The sequence below is a fragment of the Ochlerotatus camptorhynchus genome, unplaced genomic scaffold, assembly GCF_037179485.1.
Source record: "Ochlerotatus camptorhynchus isolate MF236.1 unplaced genomic scaffold, CSIRO-AGI_Acam_v1.1 ptg000357l, whole genome shotgun sequence".
NCBI classification, from domain to species: domain Eukaryota; kingdom Metazoa; phylum Arthropoda; class Insecta; order Diptera; family Culicidae; genus Ochlerotatus; species Ochlerotatus camptorhynchus.
The window spans coordinates 3,651,965-3,668,938 of record NW_027040845.1 but is presented as its reverse complement, the minus strand read 5'-3'; the positions used below and the strand labels follow the sequence as shown (position 1 = coordinate 3,668,938).

Below are 16,974 nucleotides of genomic sequence, written 5' to 3'. Positions count from 1 at the left end.
AGCCACCTCCCATGGGGTACAACATTTTGGTTGACTTAATTCAGCACCACACATTACGCTGATATAGACAAAAAGATTGGAGAGAGAAAAATTCACTTTTTAAAGCTTACACTTACTGCCCTTTGGTTTGATGTCGATGTATGGCTGCACCATCGGATACAGTGCCCGAGTGGATTTGAAACCGGCCAGATCGGACACTGTGACGAAGTCCTTCTGGGTGGTGGTGTCGTTCGTCGATCGTTCGGTCACTTCGGCCGGGGCATCTTTGTGGCCGGCTCCACCGTCGGCGGTGGACACCACGTGAATCGAGAGCGACCGCCGCAGGGAAGCACCCATTACAATGAATTCCTGTGGAGTGAAGAGTGAGAGAGAGAGATATATATAGAGATAGAAGCTCACGTGACAATTAACTAGGCATGTCGGTACTTTCCCTCATGGTAATTCCTCAACTGATTTTAATCGAAGATTTAATTCAATTCATATTGGAGGAATAACGTCCATACGCCATTTGTTTAAGATTTGCAAACCTAGCTTGTTTTGATTAATTCAAAACATCTGATAACACATTCAAAACTTTCATTTTGTCGATACCGTTGTCGTCCAGAAGAGTGTTATTGTATTGTATAAAATGTATCATTACAACCACGTTCATTAGACTACTGAAGCTTAAACTACCGGGAAAAACGGGAAGAGTTGGATTCTTTCCATTTTTCACCACACATTCATTAGGGTGCCAATGAATGTATGGTAAAAAAGTGACCAAATAGATTATACACAAAATGTTGGCTCGTAAAAAAATTAGACCTGTGCGCCCTTCCAAAAAAATTTCGGCGGCGGCGTAATATGTTATTTTCTGCCGGCGGCGACGGCGTGGCGGCGTCACTCCGTTTGCTTTCGGCGGCGGCGGCGTGGCAGCGTGGGTCGGCGTGAGTTTATTTTTAATGATTTAGAAAAAAAAAAACTTTTCAAGCCAATCACACATGTACAAAAAATGCTACCCACATTCGAGTTCAGATTACTCAAAATCTCTAAAACGTAGGTCATTCATAGTGTGAATAAATTTTGCGACACTTTCCCGCGGAAACTTCTTGAATATGGGGAAAATTTAAGAAAATTTTACACAGGTTAGAAGTGCACTAGTGAACAGACTAAAACCATATTCAGTTTTCCTCATATCCGAGATGTTTTCCTCGGAAAAGCGTCGGAAAATTGACTCATTCTATGAGTGACCTACACAGCTAAAAAAAGTAGTGTAAATTTCCGTTACTAAGATGCACATAAATGGAGCGTCATATATCATACAAGTTTAGATTATAGATCGTGTAAATTTATGAGACATGTCATGCAATATCCCATATATTGTATGCAACTGTCCACTTTTGTTTGCAACATTTCTTGCAAGTTGCTAGTTTACATGAAAAGGAAGTTTACATGTATGAATGTTTGCATGCATGGATGTTTACATCGCCAGTAAAATTCAAAATTTTTTGGTGTGTACGTTTTCGCGAATTTGAGTAACCGGTACTCAAATATGAGTAACTCTTACTCAATTTTAAATCGTTCTCAATTTTGAGACATTCTCAAAGTATGTCAAGTGCTTATTAAAATTGCCGGGGGTGGAGTCGTATAGCAAAGTGTTACAACCCTTTTATCAAGTATAAGAAAAGTACGTTATGTAGAGGTGGATAGTATTGAAAAGCAATCTGTTGCATTATGTACCAATTCAATGAGCCCTAGGATTTTTTTTCATTTATTGAGCATATTGATAGCGATAAATGAGACTGAGACTGACTGAGACAATTTTTCAGTTAAAGTATATTTTCTGCCAAAATGATACAATTTCAAAATGTCAAGATTAACTGGAAGAACACTGATGCTTTTTAAATGCATTTATATTAGTGAATTCCGTTCGCTAGGTGAAAATCAAACATTATTTTCTAGTGTTTCAGTAAACAAACATCTGATCTTCAATGCACTGGTTGAATATTGATTTTCAAACCCTATATGGTCACCAATCGGTCAGATGGAACTTATTAGTAGGCTTAGTTGCTCGAGATATAGCAACAATAGTTTACAATTCTAGATAGAGCTGGAATTAGGGCGTAACAGCCTTTGTAAACAATGCACAGTGGTCCAGAATGCAGATTTAGGTGGAATGATATGTTTTGAGACTAAAATTGAAACTTTAGACTAAAAGTCTTTTCTACAAAGTTGTTCCTTATAGTTAGGCCCTCATTTCAATGATAATGAATTCTAGGGTGGATCTTATTGTCATTAAAATAAAAAATCTAACTTTTTTGTTTGAATAAATTAAGGTATACATTCTTCGGCAAAGTTATAGCTAAGGTAATTTCAAGCAACTTTGCTGGAAACAACTTTTTTGTATCTCTTAAATTGGCTGATTTAGAGCTATTTTCTTGAATTGAGTTAGGGTGGTGCTAAAAAACAGTTATTTTGCTCTAGTTTTCTTATTTCAAATTTCTCAGCAAAGGTATCTTCAAATGACTTTTAGATTTTTAGAAGGCGCAAATTTTTGCTGCAGAAAGCTCGTCAATATCTTTCGCCGATCAAGAGTTATTGACGTTTTTATACTAAAAATATGCATTTTTCAAATGTTAAAAAATAAAAAAAATTAAAAGCACGCTCACGCAAACCAACATAACCGTCGGGTAGGGGAAGTCTTCCCCTATCCAATGGTAATGTTTATTTGTGTTGACTAGCCTTAACTTTCTATAAATTATCGAAAGAAGTCCTGGTTTACAAAAGCTTTTACGCCCTAATTCCAGCTCTATCTAGAATTAAAGTTTCAAAACCACGACTTTAAAAAAAAAAAACTCACCTCAAACGACTCAAGAAAGTTTCGCAAGTCTTCAACTAGCGCCCACTCATGTGCTGTCAATATGAGATCGTGCTTGTTAAGACGGTTCAATAAAGCATTCACGCCAGCTCTCTATAGTTCGAGACTTTTCATCATCTTAAGTAAGTAATGCAAACGTGTTACGCTGATTGTTTTAAGTGTTGGGGCTTATTTAGCTCCACCGTCAAATTGAACATTGATATTCGTTTCACACAAATTCGCAAGTTGGCCATCTAGCTGCTCCTCTATAATAGATAACGATAACTCATCCATATCAAGCCAATCTCCAGATTCTTCGATATCGGTTAACATTTGTCTGATTTTTTTTTATTTCGACTTACAATTCCGGACCTTGGTATCACCTGGCCTCTTCTTAGCCTCTGACATGCATAACGAGCAGAACACTTTCTCCTTCACGATATGTATTTTTTCGTCACTTTTAGTACACATAATTTTTCCAAAGTATTTCCGCGAATCACTTGAAAGGTTTTTTCCTCTCGAAGTATCAATCGACAGAAAATTCAAAGGAATTTTATTTAAATTAAAATTCGACATCGTGGAAGTTGTCGTGAATGGGAACCAAAACGTCAAAAATCAAATGCGTAACTGAGACGAGACCGATGTGCAGGATCTATAGGTGAGGCAGAAGGAAACTTATCGAGACGAAACCAGTGAACTGGAGGACAAATAATGCTTTATCCAAGGGGTAGGTCACTCCTCACACCAATCTTGGGTCATCTTTTTTTTTTTTAGTGTGCCGCAGGTGTGCCGATTGTGCCAGTCATAGAGCAAGCTGCGATTTATTGTTAAATACCCATCGCAGCAACGCGGTATTTCTGACACCTGGAATGTTTTGGTTTGAAATTGCAAGGATAAATCGGTACAGCGGCATTTCGGATTTAAATCTATAAGTGAACCAAGAAGTGAACTGTCGGTTTGAGTTCCTCAGGTATATCTCATTAGAAGATGTTCATGAATATATAACCAAACAGCACGTAATGTTTTGAACAATTTTAGTGACCAGCAGTTCTTTCATTTTATTTACAACAATCAAATGCCTACGAGATTGTACCAAAGGTGTACCGATGGATGTGCTCAAGCTGTGCCGAATATAATTGTGGCACAATGTGCTGAGTGACTTACCCCTTGGATCCGTATATACATCCCTGTGTGTATTCATCTTCGTGTATGCATCCCTGTGTGCTAGATAGAGAAAGTGCAAACAAACGTCAAAAAACTAAATGACGCTAAATCGCTGCCTAAGGCTTGTTAGAGGTTACTCAAACATGCGTCAGACGTATTCATTTTCATAACTTCTTTTTAAACGCCAAAGCATGAGTAGTTGGGATTTTTGAATCTGAGTAACATTGACGCAAAAATAAATAAATAAATAAATTAAGGCGGATTCAATGTAGAGTTTTCAGCCCATTTGTTGACTCAAAAAAAAACAAATGGAATAGTGACCTGAAAAATTTTAATACAGCTAAACCGCTACTTTTCAAAATTATGAAACTTTGAGATATATTTTTTATGTAAGATGCAAGAAGAGGAGGTAAAGTTTGTGTAGGACACATAAAAACTGTCAATTTTGCATTCAGAGGGTCATAAGTAGCTGTTTTAACTGTAATGAGATATTTCAATGAGTGAGTACCCTTCGTTATAACTAATAGCTAATTGCGACACTCTGGAAGTGAAATTGGCAGGTTTTATGTGTCATACACAAATTTTACCTCCTCTTCTTGTATCTTACATATAAAAATTATTATTACAATATATCATAGCTTCATAATTCCTATTAGTATTATTTTAGCTTTAATGAAATTTTTCAGTCCTGAAAAATTCGAAGTTTGCCTTTCAAATTTCGAAAGAAATCATTCAAAAATGGTGCAAATTGCAACCGCCGTGGTAATTGTGTGAATTGTAATTGTTTTACAATCTGTTTTATTTAAAATAAAATGCTTTTCAGTTTTTGGTTTATTAATCCTAAAGAAAAAAGAAAGAAAAGAAACGAAATATTTGCCCATTTTCGCCGTTTTACTTAAAATTTAGTTCTGACTATGTTACTAAATTTAGAGTAGATCCGGTTTCAATTAAATTCAGTGGTTTTTCACTCCATTTTGAGTAGCCATGAACGAGTGTGCACATAAGTTCTAATTTCAACGCGTTCAAGATGCATTTTATCGAAAAGGTGTTGCGGATTTTTCATCGGCGTGACATAAATTTATTCGGCGGCGTGAACGATTTTTCTGCGGCGGCGCGCCGGCTCAATTTCATCGGCGGCGGCGGCGTATGAAAATCGTCGGCGGCGGCGGCGTGGCGCGGCGGCGCACAGGTCTAAAAAAAATCCGCTCCAACATGATTTAGAGGTGCCGCACAGTGGTCAAAGATTGAACTTTTTTCATCTGAAAAAATCCCCCAAGGTATACACCATTAGGGTGGTTCAAAATATCGATTTTACTCCACCAAGCTCACTCGATTCCAAATCAGGTTTTGGCATTTGGATGTAAACTCTTACTGCACTTCTCCGTAGATCATTGCAGCGGCGGGCTAGAACAAAAAGTTCACTTTTCGCATAGTATATAATTGACACACAAACTGCAAAGGATCAGTGCAGTATTAGTTAGCATTCAAATGAGCTCAAATTTTGGGAGAATTATCAAGACCAGATTTGAAAACGATTGAGCGTCGTGGAGCAAAATAGATATTTTTAACCACTCTACTACACCATATCTCTGGAAACAGTTGTCCGAATCCAAAAATATTCTATAGCGTTCTATAGGACCATGGTAAATTTCGTATGGCGCGATTTTTCTTTGATTTGTTTTCCGTCGATCTTGTTTTCCGTGCTGAGCACCAATGCTACCGACGCCAGGGAGGCAGCTCCCACACCTGGACCCTACATATCGACCCATCAAACTCATGAACCTGGGACCATCGGCTTTACTTCCCTTCCGAAGGAAGGCGTTATCAGAGATATTATGCCTCAGAACATCCCGGCGGCGCCGACTGGGATTCACCCCAGGCCTGCTGGGGTGAGAGGCAATCAACGCTTACCACTACACACCCGCGTCGCTGTTTGGCACGGTTGTTACCTTTAATTTAAAGTACTTTTTAGAATTCTGTATTGGCGCAAGAATAGTTGAAAGTACACAAAATGTTGTGCTCAGTGTAGTAACACCACCAGATGGCAAAAACTCGAAACCCTACACTAAAAAAAAAATTACACACGCATAGATTAAAACTTAATCATTTTTCAACTAAGCGACATATAAATGATGCTTTGCATAAAAAAAATATTCTAGAGGTGCAATAGTTTTTATACTAGAAGTGAATAAGCGCAGAGTAATCGCCCTATAGGCTTAACTTTGTCTGTCTTTAACTCATTACAAAAAGAGTGCAAGAAGATGGCAGGTTGAAAACATCAAGAACCATTTCAAGAAAATTGTGAATCATCAGATTTTAGTTGGTTTCTGTAACTTCTGTTTTTAATGGGGTATCATTTTAACAATAATATTTGATTTGTTTACATTAGAAATGGTTTTACCTTTACTCTAAATTGGTCAGTTGAAACCCGAGAAATCTTCAATGCATCGTGATATTTCATTTTCGAAATTGATTAAATCTCCTGAGGTAAGTGAGATGATGAACTTAGAACTTTGAAAAATGATCTTATCACAATCCTCATTTCTTCAAGACGGAATCCTGCTCCTTCGCAGATGGTAATGAAATATACCATCGACAAACACTTAAATGATTTTCCAGACCAGAGCTGCCAGGTGGTTTTATAAAAAATCTGTATCCACTCTATTAAAAAATCTGTATTTTCTGTATTGACGATTTTTTTCTTAATTAATCATGTTTTGTTGTTTTACAAATACAGTGCATACAAAATAACCATAAAAAGTGCTTAACCACCTATTTGGGCTATCGTACTAACCATACGGGATATAATTGCGCCATTTGTGATATCGTCCATACATATTTATAAGAGTGATATGAAGCCGTTTGAAAATGTATGGAGATTTTAGTTTCTATTCATTATCTTCCTGATAAGCAGTTTTAAATGCAAAAAAGTGCACGAGTTCATTACTATTTGATATTTATAGATGAATACAATTAATTACATCATTTGTGTGGTAGTTACACCGAAAAGTCGAGAGATGTCGCCCCGCCAGTGCTGGTAAAATCATTTTTGCAGTATGGAGAATATCAGAAAATCCGCAATTTCTTACGAAATACATTTTCAATGCAAGTAAAATGTTTACGAGTACTTGTATTTGTACCATTTTAATGTGCTCGGGCACTTTTCTTGTATTTAACATACATGTTTATATTGGAAATATTCAATTAATACTGTAAATCCCCATACAATCAAAAAAGTTATTTTGTTTTTATAAATTTTGAATTTTTTTTTCTCAAGAATTTTATAAAAATCTGTATACATCTGTATTGTAATTTAAAAATCTGTGATAAATCTGTATTCTGTATCGGGTCTGTATTAAGATTAAAAAATCTGTATAATACAGATAAATCTGTAAAAAAGGCAGCGCTGTTCCAGACGGAATGCATGCAGTTAACCGTGTTGTTGCAATCGTACACTATACCAAAACATCATCTTCTGTTTGAATGAAACCTCAGACCATTCATTTCGAATCATCCAAATTGCTTCTTCAAATGATAGATGCTACCGAATGACGGTTGTTTTGTAAACAGATGATGCTCCTCTCGAATACAGGATGAATATTGATACGAGAAGCGAACGGACCTCAGCTCTCGCCTCAGCTGAAATACGTAATTGTCGTCCCAAATTGAAATGCATATGGTATTGGTTCAGCTCCATAATGCAAATCATCCAAAACGATTATGTAGATAATTCTATCGAACGCTTCTATCTAATGCTGACCTGAGCTGACAAACGAGATGGAAACATAGTCATCGCTATCAGAGGTGATAAAGCGAGGAAACCGAGTCGAAGATCATCTCAAGACAGTCGATCGTTTGCACTTCACTCATTCAGTCCAGTTGATGAACATGTATGGTTCCAACTGAGACTCGAGTAGTGTAGTAGTCAAGCAGTTTAGTCCGGTTTTGGCTCGCACGCTCAGTCGAGTTGTTCGAGTTGCGCGTTTGTTCGTGTCGTAGTGCCGGTCGCATCGTGTGATGGGAAGGCAGCAGAAGGCAGTGGAGAACAATGGTGAAGGTAGCTCGTGTGAACCTATCACAAATAGGTGCGCTATTCTTACCACCGATGTTGGGAATGCAACACCAGCGGAAGTGAAGCGGACGAAGAAAAGGAAGAAGAATCAGGGCCAGTCCGATGGTGCGAGTGGCCGTGACACCATGACGAACGTCAACGACATCGGTGAATTCAACGTCCCGAGTGCGGCAAAAGTCAAGCTTTCTCCGCTGTTGGTGATGAAAGTGCCCCTCAACACGCTCATTGGCGATCTCACATCGCTGGGTGTTGCAGCTGAATTCAAGCTGAGCAGGATCGGCACCAAGGTGATGCTGCGTACCAAAGCGGAGTATGAAGCAACCGTGAAGTACCTGAAGGATTCCAGGGCGGAATACTTAACACATGACATCCCCGGTGAGAAACCCTTTAAGGTAGTCATCAGGGGCTTACCGAACTTCGACCCCAAGTCGATCGAAGAAGAACTTAAGGACCGTTACAAGCTAGCCCCAATCGCAGTCTTCCGGATGACGAGGAGAGATGAAAACGTGAAAACGTACCCGTATTGCCTTTTCCTGGTACATTTCCAGAAGGGAACGGTGACGCTCAATGCGTTGAAGGCCATCTGCTCCATCAACTTCATCGTTGTTCAATGGGAGCCATACCGTGGCGGTCGTCACGACGTCACCCAGTGTCAGCGTTGCCTGAATTTCGGGCATGGCATCCGAATCAATCCGCGCTGTGGCAAATGCGCCCAAAATCATGTCTCCTCCGAGTGCGTTGTCGACGAGTCGGAAACGTGCAAATGCGCCAACTGTGGTGGAGCTCATCAAGGGTCCGACAAACAGTGTCCCAAACGCGAGGATTTCAAACGGATCCGAAAGCAAGCGTCAACAAGTCAACCAAGAAGGAAGAAGGAAAACATTCCGGCATCAGGGTGGAGGACTTCCCGCCTTTTCGTGCTACGCAACACGGTCAAGCAAATCCACGGGTGCAATCCGGCCCCCGTCAAGAAACGTCTGGTGCTTCTGCTGGACAAAGCTCCCCATCCCCCCTGGATTCTGGAGACAACCATCAGCACAAAACGTTAATCCCGATCTCTTCTCTGCGGATGAGCTCATGAAGATTTTCGTCGACATGACCAGCGCTCTTCGTCAGTGCCGCAGCAAGCCCGAACAGATCCAAGTGCTCGGTAAGTTTATCATTCAGTATGGCGTCTAAACCGTTAACTATAGTGACGTGGAACGCTTGCTCTGTACGAGCCAAAAAGTTCGAGCTTGCTGACTTCCTCCGCAAGCATAGTATCGACGTGGGCCTCCTAACTGAGACCCATCTTAAATCCGGTGACAGCTTTTGGTTGCCTGATCACCACAATATCCGGCTTGATCGTATCGACTCCAGGGGTGGTGTTGCGATCATCATCAAGAAAGGAATCAAGTTCTGCACGCTGCCGCATATCCGCACTTCTATCATCGAGGTCCTTAGTGTGGAGGTGGAATCACCAACCGGAAACGTCCGGTTCATCGCCGTACACTGCCCTCGTCAGTGTGCTGCCAGTAAAGGATTAGGCATCCAATTTAAAAATGACCTGACCACCATCACTCGCACGAGCTCACGATTCGTCATTAGGGGCGATCTAAATGCCCGCCACGAAGCATGGCGGAACTATCAGCGGAATCAGAGCGGACGTCTGCTCTTCGACCACTCGCAGCATGGGATGTATACAGTGAAATTCCCGGATGAACCGACATTCATCTCTCCGGCGAGAAACCCTTCCGCGTTAGACATTTTTCTAACGAACTTTTGACTATCCAAACCGATGGCGATCAACGATCTCAGCTCCGACCACCAACCTGAAGTCGGCACCAACGTGAAACTTGCTCAAAGCCTGCGCAAAGACTACCATCATGTCAACTGGGTGCAGTTTTGGCATGTGGTTGACAGAAACATCGATGAAAATCTGCTGCTTGACTCCGTGGAGGACATCGACCGAGGGTTGGAGGGACTCCACCAAGCCATAACCGTGGCTGACGAGGCGTGCGTCCGACGAGTTCCTGTAAGGGGTAAGTTTATTGCCATTGATTCCCACACCCAACTCTTGACTCGACTGAGAAATGTTCGTAGACGCCAGTTCCAGAGAACCCGGAGATCGAGGAAACTTGAAATGGCCGATCTGAACAAGGAGATTGCTTCCAGAATGGTCTCACTCCGGAACGAAAATTTCAGGCGGCTTGTCCAGAATCTGGATGACCGCTCCAGACCATTCTGGAAAGGTCCAAGGTCCTAAAGACGCACCCCAAACCCATTCCACCACTCAAAGATGAATGTGATGACGATTGGTGAGCATATTGCCAAATCGCACTTGCTTGGCTCCAACATCCAAAGTCCGCTCGAAGTTCAGGTTGAGCAATGCGTACTCAACCTTGATTCCTCCCCTTGTTGTAATCCCCCTGGAGGATACAATCACAGTGGAACAGATTTACTCAGCGCTGAAATGCACCAACAACATGAAGACCCCCGGGTTCGACGGAATATTCAACCTAGTGTTGAAAAATCTCAGCATGAAGGTTCACTCTCTACTGGCCGCTGCCTTTAACAAATGCTTGGAACTGCACTACGTTCCATGTATCTGGAAGACAGCGAAAATCATACCTATTCGCAAACCCGGGAAGGACCCAACGCTAGCTTCAAGCTACAGACCAATCAGCCTCCTTTCAGCGCTGAGCAAATTGTTCGAGAAACTTATTCTCAATCGTTTGCTCAATTTTGTCGAGGAACGCAACATTCTCCTACCGGAACAGTTCGAGTTCAGGAAGGGGCACTCCACAAATCATCAGCTAGTACGGGTGATGAATAACATCCGAAGTAACAAGGCTGTATCCAAGCCCACAGTCATGGCATTGTTAAGCGTTGAGAAAGCGTTTGACAATGTCTGGCACAACGGACTGGTGTACAAGCTTTGTAACTTCAACTTTCCACCACATCTTGTAAAAATCACCCGAAACTACCTCCAGCAAAGGTCGTTCAAGATATCGTTGAATGATTGCAATTCAAACACATTTTACATCCCAGCAGGTGTTCCGCAAGGAAGTCTGTTGGGCCCTTTGCTATACAGCATCTACACTTTCGACATTCCTCCCGTGGGCAACGGTTGCGTGTTCTTCCTGTTTGCAGAGGATACCGTCATAATCGTCAAGGGAAGGATGTCTCGTGAAATAACAAACAAGCTTCAACGATGCCTTGACGCCTTTGCTGATTATGCCAACACGTGGAAAATCATTGCCTCCAAAACACAAACAACCATGTTCCTCCATCGACAATCACCCAAACTAAAACCGGCTCCCTCTTGTACTGTAATCATGGATGGCACAAGGGTTGAGTGGTCCGCCGAAGTAACCTATCTCGGGATGTTGTTTGACGAAAAGCTCCTATTCCGCTCGCATGTGAAGAAAACCGTAGTCTAGTGTTACGCCTTGGTTAGGTGTCTGTAATCTGTATCCGCTGATTTACCGCAGATCCCGCCTCTAAAGGGTGAACAAACTGGCTGTCTACAAACAAATAATAGCACCTGCGATCCTCTACGCAGCTCCGGTGTGGGAATCATGTGCACTGCCTATAATCTTAGATCAGTCCCATATGGAAAAAGTAGGCATTGAGAAAATGACAGGCGAAGTTACGAAGTGCAATTTCCATGAAAAGATTTGATGAATAATAGTAAATTATTTGACAATTTTTTCAAGTTAAAATCTTTTGCAATGTAGCTTGCATGTTATGTTATATCAGCGAAAAATATGGCAATTCAATAAGCAGACCTTTAACTTGAACTATGGGCGATTGAATTTCAGGATGGGACTGATATGCGATTATTTTGCTTGACCTGATGTTGTTTTCACATTTTTCATGATCAAAGCCCATAATTTTGTCACATAATATGAAAGTAGATGCCAATTGATAGTAGATAGCGTTGTTATCTCAAAATTGTCGAAAATTAATATGGGACAAAATTAGATTTCAAAATTGATGACAATGACTAGGTTTGTGCAGAAATGCAATACATCAGAACATGCTTTAATAAGTAATTTGTATATATTAGGTTAGGTGTATATAGTAGTTATAGGTTAGTTGTAGTTGTAAATAGTAGTTATAAGTAGTCTCCTTTTTCCAATTCAAAACAAAACAATCCCTCCAAGGTGGTCAAACTCTAAAACAGGCCTGATAGCACTAGGAACTGTAAATAATAATCAAAATTTCAAATGTACTGTGTGGCATATATTAGCGCTAGCAGGTCTTAACTTGACGCTAAACGAGTCAACAAGCCGTGTGTGCAGCCCCCCGTTGTAAGCGCAATAGTTCAATGCCGGTAAACGGAGGTCTCTATGGCAACACTTCATAAACACACACGGGCAACTCTCCACTCACTTTCGGACCAGCTCGTAACAAGGTAAGTCGCACATGTACTAAAGTTGAAAAGACGCATCTGTTTTACTTGATAATTCATACGTGTAAACCACACAAACACACGAAATAAAGATCGTTTAAAGTTAAAAAAAAATGTCTATTTCGTGGTGGAGAAAGTTTCCCCTACCAACAAACGATTTTTGTATCCATGATGGAATGGCTATTCAGTATGGAAATCAGCAAAGATCAGAGGTCCAGCGATGTCCGTGGAAATGTGTCCAGACAAGCTTAAGGTCATCGTGGAGGGACGTTTTCCGGAGCACGACCCAAAGAAAGCGAAAGGATTGAAGCTGAAAAAGGCTTCCGATCCGGACGGAATTCCCAACGTGGGTATGTCGATTTCAGAAGGCGCTGTATGGCTTGAAGCAATCCAGCCGTGTTTGGAACCAACAGAACAATCAAATACCCCTGACTGTATTATACGATTGATGGGGCCAGAATGTTGTTCGTCACTATCTATGTGGATGACTTTTCGATCTTCACAAACAACACGAAACTGAACGATTGAAGAAGTTCCTGTGCTCGTGTTCCAGATTAAGGATCAGGGCCAAGCAAAGTTCTGCCTGGAACTTAAGATCAGCAGTGCTCTCATTTCAAAACAACCCAAATTTGGGTAGAATCCACCCAGATCAGTCAAAACTGAACCTACCCAAAAATGGGAAACTATGTTGGGAGTGACAAGTGGACATATGGACAACATCGACATGAATGCGAACGACTTTGTTCATTTGTCAACTTGCCACTCCCAACATAGTTTACCCATTGGGCAGGTGCAGTTTTGACCGATCTGGATGGATTCTACCCAAATTTTGGTGGTTTTGAAGTAGCGTGTAGGTAGCTTGGTTCAATAAAACAAATAAATTTAAAAAAAAAACACCTAATTGTGATTTGAAGAAGAACATGAAAGACTGTCTGTCATGCGTGCTCAAAAGAAAGAAAAATCAAGTTCGTCTAGAGAAAAGCGTTGAAGTCACTCGCTCCGATAAAACATCAACGTACCATTATATATCATATCTATACCTACACACCCCAAGGCATAACCTTCACAGCCACACTTACCTTGTAGTAGTCGACAATCTGCTGCTTCGTCAGTGTTTGTAGAAAGGCAACCTCCACCTGCGCCCGGTTGAAGTGATACTGCTGCAGGGCGATTTCGTTCAAAAACTTGGTAAACTGCGTCGATAACCGTTTCGGTTTTTCCAGCTTCATAGCGGCCAGGGCTTCCTTGTGCCGTTTGAAATCCTCGTCGGTCATGTTCTCCAGATGGTCAACCATCCCGTTCAAGAAGTGCTCTATCCTCTCTTCAACGAACGCCGGATGCTTGACGGATTGCACGATGACGCGAATGCCCTGCACGCCGTTCGATTTGCGCGAACCGCAGAACACAATGTAGCCCAGCTGTTCTTTGGTGCGCAGCTGGTTGTAGCACGGTTCGCTGAGGATTTGCGTTACCAAATCGACGTACACGTTCGATTGATCATTCTGCATGCCGCATTGGAGGTACAACTCGGCACACGAGCTTTTGTGATAGTCGTTGGTCGTTTCGAACAGGCAGTTTTCACCTGGGTGGGTTAATGGTCAATTTGAGGAACAAAATAATAATACGGACTTAAATGTATCCTTACCATTATTCAGCTTATATTCTCGCTTGAGCATTAGCTGCCTGGATAGCAATGGCAAAACACTGGCGTCAGTATTCTTCAGTTTTTCTTCAACTTTACCGGAAATTTCCAACGCTTTCTCTTTGTTTACGTTGCCGTAGATGAAACACTCCACATGCATGCGAGACAGTAGCTCGTCAATGAACGATCGTAATCGGTCCACGGTCACCACTACAACAATCAAAATTTTCAGTTGATTTTACATGGGAGCCTACCGGTATCATACTTACAGTCTGCAGCGTCGATCAATTCCTGTTTTGACCAGGCTTGCTCGGTGAGCAAGAGGGCCAAATAGTAAACGGCATGCTGGAACGGTTGCTCAGCTTGGTAGTTTTTCAAATTTCGGACGTACTGTTCCTTCAAGATGTCAAATCTCTTCTCGTCAATCTTGAAACTGTACATATCTTCGAGCACCTTTTCCAGCAGGATGTGCTGTTTATGGCTGTAGCCACCAATGGAAACCTATAGAATTATTTGTGACAATACAGATACCTGTTAGAAGGAACTGAAGCGGTAGAACTTACGCTGACGCCATAGGTTGTATTGGCCACCATCAACCTGAGACCGGCCAGATCGGCTGCATACAGATACTCGTTCAGATGATCCTTGAACAGCTGTACGAACAAATGCGTAAGGTTACAGTTCAGCGGATCGGAGTACACAATCGGACTGCAAAAGTCCAAATTCATCAGCGTCTTGGGCTTGAGAAATTCGACGTCCTGTTTGAACCACACACGTATCATCGGCGTATTGTGAATAATCATCGGAATGCTCTGGATGTCGGCATCCACCGGAAGCAGCTCGAAATCGGTCGGAATGAATGGATTACGCTCCGGCAGATGCAGTTTATCGTTCAGGTCCGCTTTGGCCCAGTTCTGGAGAAAAATAAATAAATCCAGAACAATATCAATGATAGGAATTCAGACACTCACCTTCAAAACGGTTGCATCGATCTGCTCACTGGAGTACTTTGTACCATACCACTCCTCCTCACAGTTGGCCTTATCCTCACACTTCTGCCCCACGACGGTAATTCTCGCATTCTGTGGGTAAAACTTGCTCCACAGATCTTCAATCAAATCCGGTCGCCAGTCGGAAATCAAATACGGTGCCGCCAGGACCTCCTCCAGCGGGTAGCTTTGCATCGAGTGCACCACATTGGAAACCAGCGAAAGGGGATTTTCCTTATCCTTGAACCGGAACTGCATCTCGCACAGATCACAGTACTCGTCGAAAATCCACTTCTGAGGACCTTCTTTCTTCAACATACTGATATATTGGAAAATAATCTTCACAATGTCGTCAACGTGCTCAAACCCATCCTGCGTTAGATCGACCATCACCTCGAAGAATCCAAACCCACGGCCAATCGTGCTATATCCTCCAACAAGATTATTGCACCAACCCTTGGCCTTCAGTTCCGACAGAATGCTCCCTACGCCCTCATGCCCTATCAAATGACTTGCATAATGCTCCGGTCCAGCTTTGTAGTGCCGCTCCAGGTCCTCCGTCTGGAACGTGATTGTTAACGATCGTGAGTCTTTTACCGGAACAACCATCGTCTTAGTGGCCAGGTGATCCTCCTTAAAGGGCAAATCCTTCCATTGAGGGGACGTCACATTCTTATTCTCAATCCCTGAGAACATCCCTACGACCATGGCTTCCAAATCATCCAGCGACTCCTTTCCAAACACGGCCAAGCTCATGATGTTAGCCGAGTACCACTTGGAGTGGAAATTCATCAGCTCCTCCCGAATGTTTATATTACTGATTTTCGGATCCTCCAGCAGCGTTTTCTTACTTCCGGTTCCAAACTTATAGTATGGATGTTTCGGGTCACAAAGAGACTTATTGACCTGCCGTATCCGCCAGACGTCCATTGATAGGTTCTTCTCATGTTCCGAGTGAACCGCATTAATCTCCCTCTCGGTGGCCGATTCCGTGAACAAAGGTGCAATGAAAAACTGCGAAAATCGGTCCAGCGCTTCCGGTAGCTTCTCCGGAACGACATCAAAATAATACTTTGTCGTATCGGCGTAGGTCGCCGCATTTGAGCTGCCTCCGTTCTCTGACAAAAACGACATATAATCGTTCTCGTTCACATACTTTTTCGTCCCCAAAAACAGCATATGCTCGCAGAAATGAGCCAATCCGGGAATTTCGTCCGGATCGCTCAGGTGGCCGACTTCGACTGACAGCGCAGCCGCAGATTTGTCCGTAGTTGGATCGGAAATCAGCAGCACCTTTAGCCCATTCTCTAGCTGCAGTCCACGGTAGCTACGGCTGTCCTGCTGTGACTTGGTTATATTATCGAATCGCGTCAGTTTTCCCGCTGCCATCGCCACCGTCCCGGACGATAGCTTCGGAAGGGGTGCATTGTTCGCCAGGGCCGTCTCCATGATGGTGTTTGCACTTCCGGTTTTATTTGCTCTACTACTGTTGTGCACAAATCTACCCGACGCTCGAAAGAGGAAAGAGTTCCTACAACATAAAATTAAAAACCATCAAAACCATCAAAACTGATTTAAAAAATCGATACAAATTTTGCACACTAGGGTTTATATTTTGATGTAATCACCAAAACTTCCCCATTCTTCCTTTACCTTGCTATAAGCGAATTTCCCTCACGTACGGTCCATGAGACGCGACTGCAAAGTTGTTGATACATTAATCGAAAATACGGAAAATAAAACCTTAACTTATTCGCGTAGAAAAGAAAGGGGCCACTAATTTCCTATAAAATTAATCCTTAAAATAATATTCGGTGATTGTTCTGCAGCACAAACAGTAATTTTTCCACTACCGTCTTGAGCGAACTACGAATG

The 16,974-nt window shown here is 42.0% G+C and overlaps 1 protein-coding gene across 1 annotated transcript; it reads right to left on the bottom strand.

Moving 5' to 3' along the window:
• Window positions 1–88: 88 nt before the first annotated feature.
• Window positions 89–16,858, bottom strand: Ide (Insulin degrading metalloproteinase). The gene is made up of 7 exons (XM_065231470.1): window positions 16,753–16,858; window positions 15,082–16,630; window positions 14,674–15,024; window positions 14,380–14,611; window positions 14,114–14,320; window positions 13,548–14,050; window positions 89–348 (listed from the first exon to the last, which is right to left on the bottom strand). The coding sequence occupies exons 1-7, from the start codon at window positions 16,815–16,817 to the stop codon at window positions 100–102; spliced, it is 3,156 nt and encodes a 1,051-aa protein (XP_065087542.1). The 5' UTR covers window positions 16,818–16,858; the 3' UTR covers window positions 89–99.
• Between the last annotated feature and the right edge of the window lie 116 nt (window positions 16,859–16,974).

Excerpts from the sequence above, each read along its gene's own strand:
- Ide (XM_065231470.1), bottom strand. The coding sequence starts at position 16,817 with ATGTATCAACAACTTTGCAGTCGCGTCTCATGGACCGTACGTGAGGGA. Across the intron at positions 16,631-16,752 it reads GGAAATTCGCTTATAGCAAG|GAACTCTTTCCTCTTTCGAG; the intron begins GTAAAGGAAGAA and ends TTTATGTTGTAG. Across the intron at positions 349-13,547 it reads AGATTGTCGACTACTACAAG|GAATTCATTGTAATGGGTGC; the intron begins GTAAGTGTGGCT and ends TTCACTCCACAG.